The following is a 22,392-nucleotide window of genomic DNA, read 5'->3' on the forward strand; positions in this document are numbered from 1 at the left end:
ACCCAACACAACGGCAACCAACATTATATTGTTTTTTACATGAGCAAGCAACACTTGCATTGTGTGTGTGTGTTTCACAGTCCCTATTACTTCATTTATTTATGAAGAAATAAATGCACAGTGTGAAATATTCTGGTTATTACTTCTCTAGTTTTATATTACAAGCCGTGAGAAACGGTTCTTGTTCACATCCCAGCAGAATACTATAATGCATCCTATTACTTTAACAGCGGTAGTTCTTCAGCGGGACCTGCAGATTGAATATATATATTGAAACATACAGTAATTATCCTCATCTCATTTATTATTTCTGTGTGTGTAAAATACAGAAAACCATCAACAACATGTCGAAACTTCGGAGCGGCTCGCTGCAGTCACCTAAACCAGATTGCTGCAATCATTTTCGTTTAGAAAACATCATTTTGAAATCTCAGTCATATTGTAGAAAACAGCGTCTAATTTCCATATCTGAAAAGACAGGATGGTTTCTCTGGGCTGTGACGATGGGCTTTATGTCGTTTTATTCTTAAAACAGCCCCTTTGAGCCAAAAATAGTGATTCTTTCTCCATCTCTTTGATGATGAAAAGACTTAATCTGATTCGATTGATTTTTCTCTCATCCACATCTCCCCTTCACTTCTGCTTCAGAACTGACGAATGTAACACACAGTATGAAATAACATGCACACGGCACCACACACGTGCCTTTATCGAGCAAGTAGAGGTTAGAAAACCGCAGTGTGTAATCAGGTAAACAGGAGTAAAGACAGTTTATTGATCAATTTAATCATCAACTTCTGTTTATTCTCAGCATCCAGTGAGAAGACTGCAGTAGACGCAGCACACATGCATGCTTTAGGTTCAGGCAGCTGATTGGTCGACTACTGTAACTCACTTCAAACTCATCTGAATCTACAGAGGATGTGATTAGGCCAGAGGCACGAGGTCGTAGGCCGAATGCCGGAGGCAATCACAGCCGTGATGATATAGAGTTATATCACACGACTCCGAGAGCGATATTGCTTTTATACAACAGTTCGACGGCACACGTTTGAAAAACGAAAACTAGAAAACAACAACGGAGTTATTTTAAAAGCCTCTTTGTTTGAGAACTACTTCTTCCGCCACGGATTTGAGGGCGGCCAGAATGACAGGTAACACTTTCGGCTGCTTTGAATCTCATAATAACTCAATGGACGGAGAGGTGTTTCTTTATATTACCGTTTCTTGGTCACAAAGTGTAGTTTAAGATTAGTTCAGTCGAGAATATATATTTATTATATTTAAATCTACAGTCGATTAGTAAAGATAGCGCCTGTTTGAACGTTTGCTTAGTGGATTCGGTACGTATGAGAACCAAAGCATGAGCGGACGTCAGTGTTCACTCGCCCCGCTGACCACCGCCCTCTCTGGGCTACATCTCTGACAGAGATACCCTGGCTCTCATGTTGGCCTTGTTTGTTTTTGATGGTCAAAATGAGATCAAATCAGTATTTGGTGTCATGATCAAACTATTACTTGGTTTTTTATTCATATTTAGTGTCTTTTGTGTTGTTATTGTTTTGGCGCGAGGTAAAAGTTAATAAAACTATACTTACTTCTATAATGTTACTATTGGTTTACCATTTCATCTTAACACGATACAAGCACTCGGTTATTATTAGACTTTGTTCTTGTCAGTACTATACAAAACGGTTTTTTATAAGTGTCAGAGAGATGTTTTTGCATGCTGCTTATAAATATACCAGTGGCGATATCTCATAACATGTTGTAATAGTCACGTCGCAATTAAATAAATGATCAATGTCCACATTTAAAAGCTGCGGTGCTTACCTGCAGTTCCACGGTGTTTTCGCGTTCTGATAAGAGATATAGCTCCAGAAAAAAACGAGTGTTTATATTCCTCTTTCCAAGTGTTAATCGTCCACACGATGTGACAAGACATTAGGCTACTCCCATTAACTTTAACGTAACATCCAAGAGCGCTGATCTTTGACGGAATAATAACTTCCGATTGGGGATTCACAGACTGATTTATGAGCTAGTAAACTAATGAGACACACGGAGAGTGTTTAAAAACAGCGCGTCTGTGTTTTCCATTCAGAGATGAGCCTGTTTAGAGGACCTCCATTCACTAGGTGGCGGAATGATATGAAAGGTGAAGTGGTTACTGTGCCGTTATCAGTAGAATATTGCACGCCTCTTAGCCAATCAGATTCGAGAACCAGAAAGAACTGTTGTATAATAATAAATAAACTAAACTTTCCAAAAGAGGACACAATTGTAAATCAGTTGTTCGGTTTTATTTATAACACTGTTCTAGAACAATACAACCAAAATATTTGAGTGTGCACACAGTGCATCTTCATCACATAAACCAAAGAAACTCACACAAAAAGATGAAACATTGTTTATGTGGAACACAGTATTCAAAAATAAAACCGAAATAGTGATTGATTTCATGCTGACTTTAAATGGAGAGCAAGACAATTTATAGTCTGCTGTTTCTCAGATGCTTCACTTTAACTTCACATGTAGAGCTTCAAAATACCAAATACTAAAACCAGGGTGACAAGATTACAAAGTATAAAAAACGCTACAGAACTCAAACTTTTCTCATTAAAATCTCTCATGATTTAAAATGAACTAATCAACATTCATTCTCTACTCACTAACAATTATCTCATTTGTGTCTATAATGCTTTGTTATCATTAGAAAGACAGAGACAAAGCTGATCTGTAACTAAAAGTATTAAAGAAACCCCTGAGCTGTGATCTTTTCTCAGATAAAGTACATTCAAATGAAAGAGATTTGTAAACCAAATAGCTTATCTTTAAAAAAAGAAAACTTAAAGAAATGAGTCTGGGGTGTCAGTGAGACGTGTTTGAATGATGGACTCACAGACATGAATCAGAGCTCATCGTGTGGACTCGGCTTGTATGATATACTTTTTAAATCCAGAAACACCCACAAGTCCAAATGACAGCAGAAGACGACATTTAATGATGCTAATTCATCATACAGACACACAGCGCTGTGATAAAACCTCTTCATAACTTTTAATATCATTTTAACACCAGACTTATCTGAACACAGACAAATGAACGATCACCTCAATCTTCTCACAACAGATGCTGAAGGTCTATTAAAACCATAACACTGTCAAAGCAAAACTAAATGAAGCACAAGAGATTACATCATAGAAATATAGAACGAGTCCATTAAATATATCATGAGTCACGTGTGTGTGAGGGTCAACGTTGTTTGATAGATATTAATAGATAATCTGCAAAGCATTTAGAGTAAACCTATTCATGAAGTACTATTTATTACATTACTTAATAAGAAATCACTCCATGTAGCTTTAAATACTTCATCCTACACCAGATTCAAAAACTTTGCTTCTATCTCATGTGAGCTGCTTTGGTACGATGAACAATTGTTAGAGCGCTATATAAAAAACTGAATTTAATTATTCCTACAAAAAACATCCAATCTTATCAAAATTGTACTTTTATAAAGAAATATATATGTAACGTCAATTTATATTTGTCTACAAATGCATTTAAGCATAAGTCTTTTAATTGTTATGTATTGTTTTAACATTTTGAGAATATTGATAGTAATTCAATTCATAGCATTTCCATGGTGCATGTCAAAAAATGCATTACTATGGCACCATATCCAAAATATTAAGTGCTGGTTTGTGGAGATCTGATGTGTTTCGCAGATAGGAAAGCAGAAAGGTTTGAAAGTAAGACCTGCACTGAAGTCTTATAACACAAAGAAACAGATTTGACATTAAAGGTTTGACATTGACATTAGCTCAGTAAAAAGCATTGTGTTAGCAGCGCAAAGTTCATGGGTTTGAAAACACTAGAGGTCTTCACAGGTCCACTTAGATCCAAAAACTGAAGGTCCAAACCAAGCGGGTTTGGATCTAAAAGTTTCACGTGTGCCTTAGACACGAGTCGGGTAAAATATTAGCAGGCTCGGGTGTGGGGTAATTTAAAATGAATGTGTTTTTTCCAAACAAACCCAAACTATATCTTGCGTGTGTGCATCATGTGCTCATGACATTGTGTGGCTGGCGATAGGTTAATTTTTGTTGAGCAAGAACTGATGATCAATTTTGAATACACACTAAGCAGTTACCTTGGTGTTGTCGTCAGATAACAAATGAAAATAAATGGATCAGCGGGCCAAATTGGTTGTGAGGCCATCGGGTTTCTTTCTGTCTGACTGCACACATGTTAGTGCTGTTTACTGTACATTCGGGTCCAGTCCGGTTTAAAATAATAGCCACTTGCTTGGGTCAGTTTGGGGTCTAATTTTGTTGGGTTTGTTTTAGGTCGGTCTTTATTTAAAAAAAATATTTATGCATGTTGTGTTTGGGTAAAAAGGGATTCAGGTCATTTCGGGTCGGGTACATTTCTTTGCACCCGAGAAGATCTCTCGAACACACATGCTGATAAAAAAATCTGTACCTTGTAATTCACAAAATTGTCTGCCAAATGCATAAATACAAAAGGACTTTGCACACAAATTCTAAAATTCTCACCTGGAATTGTCGATCTGTAAAAAAATAGAGTTTACTGGCAAATAGGGCGTATTCACATCTGTATTTCACACATGAATGACATACACAAAAATGTGAATTTCACACGAAAATGACATGCCCGAATAATGCAAATTTTCAATGACGCACACGAATAATGTGAATTTTACACACGATTGACTCACACAAATAATGCGAATTTCACACACGAATAACACAAATTTCACAAACAAATGAGGCGAATTTCATGCGCGAATGATGCAAATTTCACGCTCGAATGACACACACAAAAAACGCGCCCATTCGCTCACTTTCAAAATAAATATGACTTAATGTTGTGTCAATCACGTTTAAGCACTGCCTCCGAAACTTGCATTCATTTAAAAAAAAATCAGATCGGGTTCAAATTTCAGTTTTTTTTCCGCATTCATAGCAAGCATTTTGAGAGGCCACCGTACATGCGAATGCCAAAATCCAGAATGCCATCCAACAAGTTGATCCACTTCATCTCCCAGCACAAAGCACTGTATGACAAACACAATGTGGAAAACAAAGAAAAGGAATATAAAGAGCTTGGAAAACAGGACGATATGTACAGATTTCAAACAAAGGGTGTATGAAAGATAATACAGAATTGCTAAACAATAGCTTGTTGCTAAGGTCATTCATCTATTTGTAGTGAATGGCGCTACATTTTGTATTGTTTCGCAACAAATTAACACGACAGACTTTATAGGAAGATGAACACAAAAAAAACAACCTCCGGCGTGCAAAGATCTTAACTGTGCCTTTCTGCATGTGTCTGATGAAACCGTGAAGACTGAATTTGTGAAGATGCACTGATATCCTCAAACCCTGACCACGTTTCTTAAACACGCCACAAACTTTACCATTGGATAACTATTGCTATATGACAGGCTACATTTAATGTGCACTTATATTTTTCTGATCAAACTCCCCGAGCAACATACTGTCAGAAACAACACACATTCTCTCTCATCTGTTCCTTTATCTTCATTAAACAAACCTGACAGCGTGCATCCAAATGATTCAGTTAAAAAAATGCAAAACAATTAAAGAAAAAATCATCAATACTACAGACACTGAATCTCAGGTGATGAGCAATGCACATGATGAAGGCGAATGATGAAAAGACATCAGATTAATTCAAAGCATTGTTATTCAACAAGGTGGGCAAACCTGTCCAGACAGATTTGTCTGATATCTGAGAATGCCTAAAACATAAAAGAGCGGAGAATTACATCCACGTCATGCATTTTATATCGATTCGGCATCAATTACATGCATAAGCTGATGGATATGAGACGCACTCCATATTTGTATTACTGTATCGTTGTTTTTATGTCACTATGACATTTTTTGGCATCAAAAGCTTTGACTTTATTAATGAGAATGAGAGCAGAAGCACTGAAGATTCAGAGACAATTCTCCATCTGTTCAATCCCATAATTCCCTCTGCTATGCACTACATAACGTTATGAGATGGATAAATATTAACCAAGCTGCCATTCAAATGTTCAGAGACATAAATGTGATGTTAATGTGACACTAAACAGCGTAAAGCAAAGAAAGGTAATTTAATGGTACGTTCACATCAGACGCGAAAGAAAGTGTTAAGCACAAGTGATTTACACGTTAAGTTAATGCAAAGACATCCTAGACATCCTGCAGCCCGATTCGAAGGAAAGCGTTAACCAATCAGGATCCTGCTCTAATAGTGATGTAATTGCAAAAATATGCAACAACGGAGGACAAAATCATCATCGCTGTCTGTGGACACTCAAAAATTGTACAATACATCTTCATGCTTAAGTTCTCTTTACTCAATTTGATATATATATCTGCGAATTTTACACGCGAATGACGCACACAAATAATGCAAATTTTACACGCAAATGACGCACACGAATAATGCAAATTTTACACGCAAATTACGCACACGAATAATGCAAATTTTACACACAAATGACGCACACGAACAATGCAAATTATACACGCAAATGACGCACACAAGTAATGCAAATTTTACACGCGAATGACACACACAAATAATGCGAATTTTACACGCGAATGATGCACACAAATAACGTTAATTTTACATGCAAATAATGCGAATTTTACACACGAATGTCACACACGAAAATGCGAGTTTCACACACGAATAACGCAAATTTCACACGCAAATGAGGCGAATTACATGTGCGAATGATGCAAATTTCACACGCGAATGACGCACACGAAAAATGCAAATTTCACACACGAAAAATGCAAATTTTACGCGCAATTGAGGCGAATTTCATGCGCGAATGAGGCAAATTTTATGCGTGAATGAAGCAAGAAATGTTCAAGCGTGCAACTATGTGCAAATAGTCATAGACTGTAAAAAAAGATGGACAACGCTTGTTTGCTCCCTTCCATTGGTGAAAAGTGACGCCGTCAGTGTCCCGATACAGCGCTGACAACTTTCGGGACCAGTCCTGCGCAGAACAGGAAGTAAAGCCGTGAAATCAAGGCCCCACCCTCGCTCTTGTAGAATGCGCATATTACAGCTGTCAATTATGACGTGACACCACCGCTTTCATAGCATTAAATAACTAACTAAAAACAAACCTATTTTAAAAACAAACCCTTGAATTTACATCAGCGTGATAAAAATTACACTAAATGACAGAAACCAGCTTCAGAAAAAAGATAATTGAAGTGTAATTAAATTGTTTAGTTGGACTCAAGTCCTATTGAATAACATGGTGGAGGCGGGTTTTATGACCTATAATGGGACCAGTCCCTGTGGGGCGATCGAGACGTTTTGGCTTCACTTTTCAGGGCTTGCGCGGCTCGCTTGAATTTATTCCTTCATTTGCGTCTCGTATGAACGCACAGTAAGACCAGTCATTATCAATTATATCTGTAGTACACATGGTAAGTGACAAGTTACACAGCAGTTATGTTATGCAATAATAATATTGACGTTCAACTTTTCACTAATATATGATCAGTTTGTTCAGACGTCTGTGTCTGAAACTGTAGCACTACACATATACTGTACTACACTGTATGATTTCTAACTCGATACTCTCTTAGATTATCATAAACCCAAAAGTAAAAGCTCTCGAGTCTGTTTGATCTGCAGCTGGTGAAGATTTCTTGATCTGCTCTGAGACTTCTAAAAGTCTTTCTGATCAAATGTTTGGCGTGCAATCATTTTCTTCTCGCTATTTTTAAATCATCTATCATCTGGATATTTTTAAATCCAAATCCTGCTCAATATCACATAATCTACTGCAGAAATAAAAGTATAAACTCAAAACGAAAGGTTCACCAGCGCTTTTAAAGAAAACTTTCCCATTAAAAACAGTTTTCTAGGGTTCTGTTAGACGTGTAGAGAAAGCTTCTCATATGATATCAGTCTATTAAAATGTGGATACACAAACAATATATCTTTGATACCATAGGCGCAGATTTCTTTTTCCGCCAGTGGGTGCTTGGCACAATGTGGCGTAACGCTTTGGTTGCTTAGCAACAGCAGACGCTACGGGAGCGCCCAAGCGCATAGGAAAGGAGGAGGAAAGCGTCACAGTCTCGTTTTCAGCAAGGTTTTATGCACAAAATGTAAAGCGCCACTTCACCAGCATTGTAATTATTGCAAATCATAAGGTCAACCAATCAGAGAGGCTCCTGAATTTCAAAAGCATTTTTGATTTAAATTGATAGAGCATATCTGACGCTTTTCTGTGGGTGCTCGAGCCCCGGGGCACCCACGGAATTGGCATCTATGTATAATACCCACATAGATGAGCTGATGTTGTTCATTTGTTTAAGTGTTTGTGTATCATAGAAACAAAACATGCAAACCTCATGTGAATACAAAAAAGAATCGCTAGGAAGTACACATGGCTGTTGAATCATACTAAAAGTCACAAAATTACACATCATAGACATTCATACTAAAGAATGAGATCTCTTCAATATCTCAACTGTTTCTCCTAGTGAGTTAAAGAAGATTTATGTTTCTTCTGATAAAAGAGCTCATGTATGTCATATGAGATCTCAACGCTGTGCTCAGATTTGCTCAACATTAGCTTTTAAAGTTATGAAAAATTTCCCACCATAATTCCCACCATGAATTGTGCATAGCTATGCATCCCCATTGCACATTGAGCATGCTTTAATTTGGGTCAAGTTTGTATTTCTCTTGAGAAATTTGATCAGCATTCACTTCATGCAAGTGAAAATGTCACGTCCAGACACCTGACATCCGACTAGTGCACAGAAATACGTTGGTGAGAAATATCTGATTAGTTTATTTCTTCATGGGTGAAAAGGGGTGCAAGCGTCTCCTTTGACCTAGTTTACTGGCAGGTCACTCTCCGTTCCAAACCCGCCACAGGGAAAGCACTGAAGAGTAAAATGAAATACGCGCGGAGAATGCAGCTCGGGATCGCAGTAACTGCAGGCAGGTACACTGGCATTTCTCCCGCTTGTATTTTACACGCTCACTCCTAAAAGGTGAAATCTTTGACAGTCTATTTGTGAGAGTTGGAGGGTTGTAATGAAAAGTGCAGATATAAAGAAATACAAAAAATAAATTCTGTCAACAATTCCTCCGGTCATAAACCAATGTGCTCCAGGAGAGATCTTAATGGTGTTTTTCAACAGACATGCTCACTATGAATCATTTTTGCATTAGCAGATGTGTTACGTTTATTTTTCAGTAAACCGTTCCTTTAAATGTTTTGGTTTCAAAAATACCCCACATCGAATACAAATGATGTTTCCTTTCAAACTTACTCCACACAGACAGCTGAAGAAATATTTGCAGTATATTCTGAAGACAAAATATCGCTCAGGATGATGAATTCTGTCGACCGTATCACCGATCAGCTGTGACAGGTGCTGAATGAATGTGCTAAAGCTTCCAGACACATTTGGCCTTGAGTACACACACACACACACACATGTGATTTACCGACAGCTGCCGTGCCACTTTCTGCCAATTTTAAGCTTAAATACGGCACCATTTATTAATAAATGCAAATGTAAGAGTCAAACACTCGAGTTCAAGCAGACAAACACAAGGCAAGAATTGTGTAACCTTCACTCCATAAGAATCCCATTCACATATTTTCATAAGTGACAGTAAAGAAGACACATGAGGGCGATTTGTTCTCAACTTTACCCTGTTCTGACGTACCGGCTCTTTAAGACTCTCTGCGCTCTCATGAATCATAATGGACGGAGGTTTGAAGGAAAACACTGAGAATCTTCTCAGGAAATTGATCTTATTCAACGGATTTATGTTTCATCCATACACACACTAGCTGAATTGATAAACGATAAATCTTAATGGGGCTCTGAGAGAAAACACAACATATTTCCAAGTGTAATTATTGTTATTTCCCTAACAAAATGATGGCCAGTTACACAACGATACACAAGCAAACAAAACAGGTGCCAAACCAAAGTTAAACTTAATGCTGACACAAGCAGCTATTTCAAGATTTTCACAATTCACAAAGAAAATCTTTTACTTGTGCAAAACACATTTTTTTACATATTGCTATTTGATTGCTGGGTGATTGTTTTCCTAGATGGTTGTTAGGGAACTCTGGGTGGCTGCTATGGTACATTATCCTCTAGGTCAGTGTGGCTCAACCCTAGTCCTCAAGGACCCCCTTCCAGAAAGTTTTAGATGTCTCCTTATTTAAAACACCTGAACCAACTCATCAGCCTCCTTCCAGAATGTCTCCCTATCAAGCTAATAATTTAAATCAGGTGTGTTAATTAAAGAGACATCTAGAACATTCTGGAAGGGGGTCCTTGAGGACCAGGGTTGAGAAACACTGCTTTAGGTGGTTGTTTTGGTACTCTATACTTCTAGGGTACACTAGGTGGTTGCTATGGAACTTTAGGTGGTTGTTTGGGTACTTTATATTATAGGGGGCTACATGGGTGCCCTAGATGGTTGATATGAAACTCTAGGTGGTTGTTTGGATACTTTATCATATAGGGGGCTACATGGGTGCCCTAGGTGTTTGCTATGGAACTCTAGGTGGTTGTTTGTGTACATTATACTCTAGGGGGCTGCATGGATGCCCTAGGTGATTGCTAGGGTACTCTAGGTGGTTGTTTGGGTACTCTATACTCTAGGTGGCTGCTAGGGCACAATAGGTGGTTGCTATGGAACTCTAGGTGGTTGTTTCGGCAGCTTATATTATAGGGGGCTATGTGGGTGCCCTATGTTGTTGCTAGGTTACTCTAGGTGGTTGCTATGGAACTCTAGGTGGTTGCTAGGTTACTTTAGGTGGTTACTATGGAACTCTAGAGCCGTTTCTCAATATGCGTTCTTGTCTGTACTTGCGTTCTTGTGGACTTGTGAAACGTCATCAGTCGCGGACCAAGTACTGTTCCAATTCAAAGTTCGCATCAAGCCCAAGTTCACATAAAATCCCCGGATGTGTTCTTGATCCGCCCATTTTATCGAGGATGCATCAGATGAGACTTGTGTGGACTTATGACAGCGAAGTTTCCCAGAATGCATTTCGCGTCAGAAGTTCGTTCTTCCGAGTTGAACTTGCAAGTCCGAACTAGGAAGGACACAAGTCCGAACTTGGCGTACTTGGTATTGAGAAACGGCTTAGGTGTTTGCTATGGAACTCTAGGTGGTTGTTTGTGAACATTATACTCTAGGGGGCTGCATGGATGCCCTAGGTGGTTGTTTGGGTACTCTATACTCTAGGTGGCTGCTTGGGAACTCTATACTCTAGGTGGCTGCTAGGGCACCGTAGGTGGTTGCTATGGAACTCTAGGTGGTTGTTTCGGCAGCTTGTATTATAGGGGGCTACGTGGGTGCCCTAGGTTGTTGCTAGGGTTTTCTAGGTGGTTGCTAGGTTATTCTAGGTGGTTACTATGGAACTCTAGGTGGTGGTTTGGGTACTCTAGGTGGTTGCAAGGGTACTTTATACTCTAGGTGTCTGCTAGGGTACACTAGGTGGTTACTATGGAACTCTAGGTGTTTTTTTGGGTACCATATATTATAGGGGGCTACATGGGTGCCCTAGGTGGTTGTTTGGGTACTGTAAGTGGTAGCAAGGGTACTCTAGGTGGTTGCAAGGCTACTTTATACACTAGGGGGCTGCTAGGATACTCTAGGTGGCTGCTTGGATGCTGTAGGTGGTTGCTATGGAATACTGGGTGGTTGTTTGGGTACTTTATACTCTATGGGGCTACTAGGGCACACTAGGTGGTTGCTATGGCATGTGGGTGGGTTTCTGGGTATACTCTAGGTGGCTGCATGGGTGCTCTAGGTCAGTGCTTCCCAGTCCTGGTCCTTGAGGCCCCCCTGCCAGAGGGTTTTGGATGTCTCCTTGTTTAACACACCTGATTTAACTTATCAGCTTGTTAGGGAGACATGTTTACCATTTTGGAAAGAGACTGATAAGTTCAATTAGGTGTTTTAAATAAGGAGACATCTAAAACTTTCTGGCGAGGACCAGGATTGGGAAGCACTGCTCTAGGTGGTTTCTAGGGTACTCTTTGTGGTTGCTATGGAATACTGGGTGGTTGTTTGGGTACTTTATACTCTAGGGGGCTACTAGGGCACACTAAATGGTTGCTATGGCATATAGGTGGTTGTTTGGGTACTCTATACTCTAGGTGGGTGCGTAGATCTAGGTGGTTGCTATGGAACATTGGTTGGATGTTTAGGTACTTTATAATCTAGAGGGCTACTAGGGCACACTTAATGGTTGCTATTGCATATGGGTGGTTTTTGAATACTCTATACTCTAGGTGGCTGCATGGTCACTCTAGGTGGTTGCTAGGGTAACTGTAGGTGGTTGCTAGGGTACTTTATAGTTTAGGTGGCTGATAGGCTACTCTAGGTGGCAGCTAGGGTACACTAGGTGGTTGCTAGGGTACCCAAAGTGGTTGCTAAACACACAATTAACACTTTAAAATTATGACTAAACTTCCTCGACACTCCAGCAGCAACTAAGTTTTATCACAAGACACACAACACTGCCGACAGTAAACAGCCACATGCTTGTGATTAAATTGAACACTTCACTGCCTCCAGACCAGCTTTCAGCAATGATAAACCACCTGAAAGTATAGATAACAAAGTAGGAGAAGTCAGTCCTTCCGACCTGAGATCAGATAGGTAAACGCTTTAGGGAGACCTGTCAGTGTTGAGACGTGAATGGCAGGCTGATTGTAAACACGAGATCTTCCTAAACAAACTGTTGCAACTACTGTTAATTTATTCACTTTTATATATTTCCCATGAGAAACTGTCACATTGTTATTACTATTACAAATACATAAACAAACATATGTTGTGTGGTATTGTAGTGTCAAAGCAAAAACAACACATCTCAGCTCTTAAAGTCAACATGAAACAGATATTTAAATTGTCTTTATTTCCTAATATGATGTATATCTAAGTGAAACGCCATCTGAAATAAAAAGTTATGCAGGGTGGGAGATGATTTCATGAGTGGGAACTGACTGGATTGTTGGAAGTTGAGTCTTACTAACACAAGGACGATCAACTGCAGCGAGTCCCCAATAGCCCACCCTCAGGCCATAACTCATGACTAGAAGAGAAGTCATTTCAAGGGGGTTGGAGGTTAATGTTTTTAAGGGTACATTAATCATTTAAAACACAAAACAATAAGAATTTTCAATATCCATTTTGTGGTGACTTTAAGGAAAAATAGTTTCAAAACTATTTAACAACAGAGGAACAGAAATAATCCTGTACTACCTGAATGAACATTTGCTGATGTTAAAGAGGAACCAGTTTAATGTTCTTATACTGCACAGAACCCAGTTACTGGGTGACATCCTGAAACAATACAGGGATCTGGAGAACATAACAGCAAACCTTTTAAATCTCTGAAGAACCATACAGCAACTCGGGAACCCCAAAACAGCCGAAACTGTGTGTAGTGCGAGTGTGAAACTACACAACTGAGCCCCTGAGTCCACTTTCTAAATCGAGATAATATCCTCTTAAATCTACCTTGGAGGACAAGAGACAAATGAAAGCTAACTTCTGTTGATGGCTCTTCAGGGCACGAGGATGAGAAAATGAAGACAGAAAGTGGGTCATTTCATGTAAGCAGGCGGTGTGGACTCACAGAATGGTGTGTGTATCTTCCGATCAGTTAGTTAACAGAGAGCAGCTGGGTCCAGTTTGTGTTCTGATTCTGTGTACAGGTCTGCTCTCATAAGTACATATTACTGGGATATTTCTGGATTCAGCTTTATAGAGTTTCTAGTGGTGTCAACAAAGTTAATATAGAGCATTCCTCACAAACAGGCACCATAGTTTCTAGCAAAAGTTTACTTTTTAGTAAAAGTAAAAAAAACTGTAATAAATGTATACAGCATTAGTCAACACTGGCATAGTAAAAATATGACTTACAATATAAACTTACTCTGTATATCATAATTAAATATAAATGTGTAACACAATATGCACTCTTTTGAGCTGTGAACAACCTAGTAACCACATAGCAATAGATAAAAAATATCAGCTTAGCAATTGCACAGCAACACCCTAAAAACTGCACAGCAACACCTTGACAACTTCACAGCAACACCCTGACAATTGAACAATAAAATCCACAACCAGAAAGCAATACCCTGACAACCGGAAAGCACTACACTGTCAACCGCACAGCAACACCCTGACAAACAGACAGCAATGCCCTGACAACCGCGCAGCAACGCCCTGACAATCGCGCAGCAACGCCCTGACAACCTCGCAGCAACACCCTGACAACCTCGCAGCAACGCCCTGACAACCTCGCAGCAACGCCCTGACAACCTCGCAGCAACGCCCTGACAACCGCGCAGCAACGCCCTGACAACCGCGCAGCAACGCCCTAACAACCGCGAGCAACGGTTGTTATTTTAATAAATGTTTGTAATTTCTTTATTTTTTAATAGAAACAATTGGTGGGAGGGGGACCCCAAACAAATTCTGCTTAGGGCCCCTAAGAGGCTCGGGCTGGTACTGCACACAGCAACACCCTGACAACCACACGACAACACCCTTAGGCCGGTGACACACTGGATGCGTGGCGTATCTGTTGCATGTCAGTTGCGTGGCGGCTGCGTCGCGTTTTCTGTGTTTGTACATACCAGAAGCCTGCCTGACGCAGCGCTGCCGCGCTGCTGTTGCTATTGGTGACGTATATTTTCCCTGGAAACGCTTCCAACACGCTTGCGTCTCGCGTGAAAAATAGGCGTTGGTTCTATTTCTAGCAAGCACGCGTGACGCGCGTCTCACGCAGGAAGTCTGCAAGCTTTAACCTGTTAGCATGGAAGCCGAATTAAAAACGGACACGCCACGCAGCTGAGACGCTTACGCCACGCATCCAGTGTGTCACCGGCCTTACAACCGCACAGCAACCTTACAACCTGACAACCTGACAAAAGTACCCAAAAAATTCCTCACAAATGAAAACGTAATGATCAACGTAAAACCTCATTCAATACTGACACATCCTCTACATCCTCTAGGAAATTTAAATAGTTTTTTCAAACATACCTTACAAAAAACATTACTGATATGTATATTGTAACAAAACAGTGGCACTGATATATAAGCTATTTTCAGTTCAGACAATTCAAACATGCATTTTAGTCTGAGAACACACTTAACCCATATCCGGGAAACCGCACCATATTGTTTTAAATAAAGCTTTTGTCTTACTATGAACCTTGATAAACGTGTGTGAGACACCTGTTCATACTGAACAAAAACCCATCCTGATTCTCTAATATTCTACTATTATGATGTGATAATGATATCCGGACAGCAGATGTCGGCTGTTGATTAGAGAAATTATCTAGCAGCATGTGGAAGAAAAAAGAAACTCAAAGATCTTAAAACAAAAAGAAAAAAACGCAACATCCACATTATTGTTATAAGACCACCTGGATCATTTCAAATGGATTCTCCTGCATACATACAACCTGTATTTTCAGATTTACATATTGTATCCAGGCGTGTTGGGTGATGTAGAGAGCCAAGGGCTTTTAAAGTTCATAACCATCTGCTTCAATTACAATACATATGCATGTCATTACAAATACCCTGACACACACACACACACTGTCCTCAATAAACACACAAACACAAATACACACATAATCTTGCCACTTTTTATATACTGGCTCAAGCTGGTTTGTGATAGCAGGGCATCACTCGGTAATCTTAATTGAGGATAATGGATAGTAATTTTTACTCTATTTAAGAATTAACATCCAAGCAACCCAAGTACAACCAAATAAATGCCACCAGGGTACAATACCAGGTAACACCATTAACTATAGGCTAGATTTAAGACAATATACATCAAGTTAATATATACAGTATGGCATGCATTATACAGTATAGCCAACACAGACCACATCACAAGTGTCATTAGCAGAAGTTATTTAAATACATAAATAATAATTTTTCAGACCAACTGGGAAGATAAAATCTGTGCAATGCATCAGAAGCAAAAAAAGCATGCATCAGCTACAACTTCAAATTTGAAAGCAAATCATTGATCATCATTGCAATGCCAAAAAATCTATTTGCTTTGGAACAAGTGTAAAGTGTTTATACATCACACTAATGCTATTTTAAAGCTTTAAATGTATTGCATTACAGATATTGCAATATGGCAATGTGACGGTTTACAGAAATAAGAATCCCCACTGGAAATAACGAGAATGTGGACACTTTACAGTAGCCTAATAAAAAGAACATTTGCTTAATTAAAATAATAAAAATGTCGCAGTGCAAAAATAATGTAATGGTCCCAGAAGAAGCCTAATTTAACATTTTCTCTATGCACATTATAATTTCGTGATTGAGGTAAAATGTGACCCAGACAGCTCAGTTCATTATTGTAGCGTTTAGTTTTTGACGCGTCGAGACGCGGATGGCGTCCAGTGTACAGCAGATGCGGATGCCACTGAAAACGCAACGCTTCCTCTCTGAACGCCTGTGCATCAGCACGAGAGATTTTTATTGAGTAAAGTTCACAGTAATGAATGTGAGGAACTGCGGCTCATCCAACACCAGCATCAATTCACTTCATCTCAATAAGTAACAAGAAGTCTTTACTATCTATCATCACTCTATGTCATTATGAGGAAATAAAATCAATTAATAAATGTGCACAAATACAAAAACTAAAGCAAACCGGTAACGCGTAAAACATTTCCACGTGAGAATAAATGGCACGACGAAGCTCTTTTGCGCGTTCGGCGCGTGCATGCAGGTGGCATTGCGCGGGGTCTTGTCTACGAGGTCTAAAACTAATTAGCCTAATAAACAGTCACATGCAAAATGCATATAATATGAATCTGTGTAAAATCAACTATCATACACCACATCACACTGTAAAAGTGTCTTCAGACTGGCACAGAGCAAAGTTCCGAACTCCTGCCGTTTACTGCAATGAGCTCGCGCTGTGCCTCGCGCAAAGATAACCCGGCTTTAACACCAGATGATGAGGAAAAGCTAAAACACTCACCTTTACAGACGGAGCTCGTGATGGACTGAAAGATGAAAAGGAGTTGTAAAAGCATCTCAATCGTGTTTGAATCCATGATGCGCTTTTGGGACGCAGAGTGCGCGGACAGACTGACTCCGACTGCGCACGAGCCCGTGTGCGCGCGCGCGTTCTGCTCTCAGTGGCTCTTTTACGCCATCCTGCTGTCGAAGACACACACGCACACACACACACACACACACACACAAACACACAAACACGCACACACACACGCGCACTCACTCTCTCTCTCTCTCTCTCTCTCTCTCTCTCTCTCTCTCTCTCTCTCTCTCTCTCTCTCTCTCTCTCTCTCTCTCTTTCACACACCGTACCTATAAATCTTTTATATTTTAAAAATAATGCTGAATGTTGAAAACACAATGTCAAACATCTCATATAATCTGATGACAGTGATGTGTATCTAGCGCTAACAGTCGTTGCTTCTGAACCACTGGAAAATGATTCATCCCAGTATTCTAAAAATACCTTTCCATTTTTCTGCCAAAATTTAAAATAGTTTTTAGTAGGCCTGGCTTGATGAATGTCAACATACTTGAAAGATGAGTGCTGGAACAAAACTATGAAACAGAGTCTGATCATATGAAGAGATGTTTTGGGGCTAATGAACAGCTAACAAGTTTGGGTTTCCAGAACATCAAATATTAGTTTTTGGTTACATAAAGAGCCATTTATTTTTAGTTACCGAAATCCCGAATACACACAGTAATACAGAAGCTACAATACTTTACCCAAACATGAAATGTCTTACCTTTACATCACTCCATACCCCAAACTATAGGACATGTTTGTCTATGGACCACAAAAGCACACATTACACAAAAATCAGTACTGATAAATGGGAACAGTAGGGTAGAATGTGTCACTCTTTAATCTATGTGCACAATTATATATACTCAGTAATTTAATACAACATTGAGCAACATATTGAAGAAATCTGCATTATGTTAGGTCATACAAACTAATACCAACCCAAACAAGACACTGTCACTTAAACAGTTCAACATTATCATTTAAGCTGGCTGACTTTCCTCAGTAAACATATATAGTGCTCCTGTATAGCTCAGTGGTCAAGCATTGCGTAAGCACATGTCACACGTTGCTAAAATGTGTACCTTGTAATACACTGTAAGTCGCGTAAACATGTAAACATGTATCTAAATACACTCACCTAAAGGATTATTAGTAACACCATACTAATACTGTGTTCTACATTGATTCAACAAGGTGCTGAAAGCATCCTTTTGAAATGTTAGCCCGTATTGAGAGGATAGCATCTTGCAGTTGATGGAGATTTGTGGGATGCACATCCAGGGCACGAAGCTCCCGTTCCAGCACATCCCAAAGATGCTCTATTGGGTTGAGATCTGGTGACTGTGGGGGCCATTTTAGTACAGTGAACTCATTGTCATGTTCAAGAAACCAATTTGAAATGATTCGAGCTTTGTGACATGGTGCATTATCCTGCTGGAAGTAGTCATCAGAGGATGGGCACATGGTGGTCATAAAGGGATGGACATGGTTAGAAACAATGCTCAGGTAGGCCGTGGCATTTAAATGATGCCCAGTTGGCACTAAGGGGTCTAAAGTGTGCCAAGAAAACATCCCCCACACCATTACACCACCACCACCAGCCTGCACAGTGCGGTAACAAGGCATGATGGATCCATGTTCTCATTCTGTTTACGACAAATTCTGACTCTACCATCTGAATGTCTTAACAGAAATCGAGACTCCAATTTTGGTGAGCTTGTGCAAATTGTAGCCTCTTTTTTTCTATTTGTAGTGGAGATGAGTGGTACCCGGTGGGGTCTTCTGCTGTTGTAGCCCATCCACCTCAAGGTTGTGCGTGTTGTGGCTTCACAAATGCTTTGCTGCATACCTCGGTTGTAACGAGTGGTTATTTCAGTCAAAGTTGCTCTTCTGTCAGCTTGAATCAGTCGGCTCATTCTCCTCTGATCTCTAGCATCAACAAGGCATTTTCTTCCACAGGACTGCCGCATACTGGATGTTTTTCCCTTTTCACACCATTCTTTGTAAACCCTAGAAATGGTTGTGCGTAAAAATCCCAGTAACTGAGCAGATTGTGAAATACTCAGACCGGCCCGTCTAGCACAAACAACCATGCAACGCTCAAAATTGCTTAAATCACCTTTCTTTCCCATTCTGACATTCAGTTTGAAGTTCAGGAGATTGTCTTGACCAGGACCACACCCCTAAATGCATTGAAGCAACTGCCATGTGATTGGTTAAAAAGATAATTGCATTAATGAGAAATTGAACAGGTGTTCCTAATAATTCTTTAGGTGACTATATATAGTGAATGTATGCATGAGTAAAAACAGCAGCTTGAGTGTTCTGGTCTGTACTTCAAATCTGAATTATTCAGTCCTTCAGAAATGTTTCAACAAACACAATCCTGTCATGAAGAGAAACGTTTTATCAATCCTCTTATGAAAAAACTGTAAGAAAGGTTACAAACCTCTCAGTCTTTCGAATAAAAATGCAAAAAAATTAAACCGCAAACCAGCAGAAATAAACACTATAAACACAAAAGAGATTTACAAAGACTTAATGGATGAAAACTGTATATAGCCAAAGGCATATTTTAACATTAAATCAAATAAAAAGAAATAAAAGTATGTTAAAAATGATGTTACGCATAAAGAAATATAGAAAAGTTCATTTTAGAAATGAGTATGTTTTTGTACTGTAACATTGATTGAGTTAGAATGAAGTCCATGACTCTTTTGATTAAAAACATTGCGTATATAATAAATACAATCAGGATGCGATTGGTGAAAAAATCAGGGGGGGGTGTTTTTAAATATTTTGATTCATGAAAGTTACTTTTTCGCACAAAAATAGACTGTTGGTGCTTGGCGACATTTGGAAATCTGCAGGAGCGGAAGCGCTGACAGTAATACTTCATTCATGATTTTACTGTTGTTTGCAGTATTGCGTGCAGCGTTTTTACTTATATTAAATTATTTTTATTTTAGGTCGTTAATATGGCCAGTGGATGACCATTAATCATGAGGGGATACATTTTGTACCAACTGGGGATAAAAAATAATTTATCAGAGGCAAAGACCAGACGGGGAATAATCCCCCAGACCCCCTCCCCAAACAAATCGCACCCTGCATACAAGAAAAAAAAATTGATTTTGATTTTGCTATAGAATGTAACAGGTACACAACCTAGTAAAATAAAAGAAACATTCATTATAAAAATAACATTTTGATAAATGTACTACCAGCCTGATCTCACAGAATTTGTACGTATTTTACAAGTTTGCTAATTTGTATAAAATTAGCATCTTACAAAAAACGTATGATTATCATAACAAAAAACACAATCCCCACCACTATCCCCAACATCACAGCGCAAATCATATAAAAACCTACAAATCTGGTCGTGAAATTTTGTAAGAATTTCCATGAGATAGCATTAGTTTTACTGGACCCATTCAAGTGAGTGTGATGTCACATGATCACCACAGTCCAGTGTTTCACTTATAACTTATAACCACAGTATTTATTACAAAACAGAAATACAAAACAAGAGTTAAAATATCACCATTACTGTGGGTTCACACCAGACGCGAGTTCAAATAATTTGCGCGAGTAGATTACAAACAAAGTCAATGGATGCGTCCTCGCGTGGGGTGATTAGAACAACATGAGGATGAGTAAATGATTTTAAAGTGAACTATCCCTTTAAGAAAATAATAATAATCTAATTTAAGACATTTAATAAACAGCTACATATGATCATCGGTTTAAACATATTTTGTAACATAATTTATTAGTAGTCTGTTTATAGATGCCAAGCAGTTTGAGCATTTAAGCAGTTTTGACATTCAATGTTGTTCATCCAGTAAGAATTCAGATTTGGAACTAATCAGATTTGAAAAATTGTATATATATCAAAGTAAAAGCATGAAACATGAGCTCAGATTGAGTCTTGTAATCTCGCTCTATCTGACTGAAGTACGCTGGATATCATCAGATCAGTGATGGGAAACTAAATCTCACTACACAACCTCAATGAAAACCCAACATCTCAGTGTGTTCAGGCTTAAGAAATGATACTAGGTGACATCATTCTCCAGTATCAGGAGGTCTGAGTGGTCCAGTCTATACTGGTACCAGAGCATGAGATGAATTTATCTTCTGGGACACTGAGATGAATGAGTATGCTAATAGAGAGATATCACCAGCATTACACAGATACAGCTAAATACCGGTGGGCTTGATAATCCAGACAAAATACTTTTTTAATAGTTTAATTATGAATTACTTTTTGTGTGTGCGTTTGTGTGTTCTGATATTTTTACAAAGAGCAAAAGTTATTAAACGTTCCTAATAAGAAGTCACACAACATTCTCAGGAACACATTGTTCGGTTCTATTTTAACATCCCACTTAATTGAAAGCTCACTGTGACGGGTGAACAATGTCACTTCACCTCAAACAGCAGATATTTTTGTCTTCGTTTTACAAAAACATTTTAAATGTAAGAATGTTTTTCTTCTGGATTTTCCTCTTATTAAATCAAGCACTGTGGCATGAAAGTTACTTTTAACCTCTGGATTATGATCATGCACAAGAAAAAAAATCCTGGGTTATTTTCAACCCATTGTTTTAACCCATTATTGGGTCAACTAAAAACATTAAGTGGGTTAATTTAACCCAACTGGACTGTAAAAAATTCCTGCAAATCAATTTTTAAGTTTAAACAGTTTGAATTAAGAAGTAATTGTGAGGTACATACCTGTCAACATTGAGATCTGAAAATCCCACGTCCGACTCTATTGCTAGCATATAAAGACAGTCCAAAGGGATGCATGCAGGTAAGAACACAAAACCAATTTAAATCAGAAGAGAGAGAAAGAGAGAGTTCTCGTTGAATACGTTCTCTTTGTATTCTTCCTTTTCTACGTGTCCTTTACACCCTCCTAGACAAGGTTGTGCCGAAACGGTGCATTAAAAAAAAGTTATTTTGAGTCATTAAAGTCAAGTCTCAAGTGAAGTCTTAAGTCATGAATGTCAAGTCGAGTCTTTTATTAATAATAGTAAAGCAAGTCTAAAATTTGCGACTTAAGTCTGACTCGAGTCAAGTCATAAGAGTTTAAGTCGCAAAAGTTTGCTGAGTAAGGGAGAAATAAGAGAAAATATTTAAACGTGATGATAGCGGGATAGAATGCTAAAATTCGGGAGAATCCTGGGAAA

General features: G+C 38.9%; 1 protein-coding gene and 1 long non-coding RNA gene across 3 annotated transcripts in view; both read right to left on the reverse strand.

Annotated features, from left to right (window-relative positions):
* The window catches only part of cntnap3 (contactin associated protein family member 3), a 127,322-nt gene extending 109,993 nt beyond the window's left edge, over positions 1–17,329 (reverse strand). The window contains exon 1 of one of the 2 annotated variants that reach the window (XM_073874618.1): positions 17,123–17,329. In XM_073874618.1, coding sequence (XP_073730719.1) covers positions 17,123–17,198 — 76 coding nt within the window. In that variant the 5' untranslated portion in view covers positions 17,199–17,329. The remainder of the gene's footprint in view (positions 1–17,122) is intronic. The other variant, XM_073874617.1, reaches the window with a different exon arrangement.
* A 120-nt stretch (positions 17,330–17,449) lies between these two features.
* Positions 17,450–22,392, reverse strand: part of LOC141369091 (uncharacterized) — a 108,562-nt gene continuing 103,619 nt past the window's right edge. The window contains exon 3 of the long non-coding RNA XR_012372661.1: positions 17,450–17,950. This is a non-coding gene — a long non-coding RNA (uncharacterized lncRNA). The remainder of the gene's footprint in view (positions 17,951–22,392) is intronic.

Source organism: Misgurnus anguillicaudatus, chromosome 12 (assembly GCF_027580225.2).
Source record: "Misgurnus anguillicaudatus chromosome 12, ASM2758022v2, whole genome shotgun sequence".
NCBI classification, from domain to species: Eukaryota; Metazoa; Chordata; class Actinopteri; order Cypriniformes; family Cobitidae; genus Misgurnus; species Misgurnus anguillicaudatus.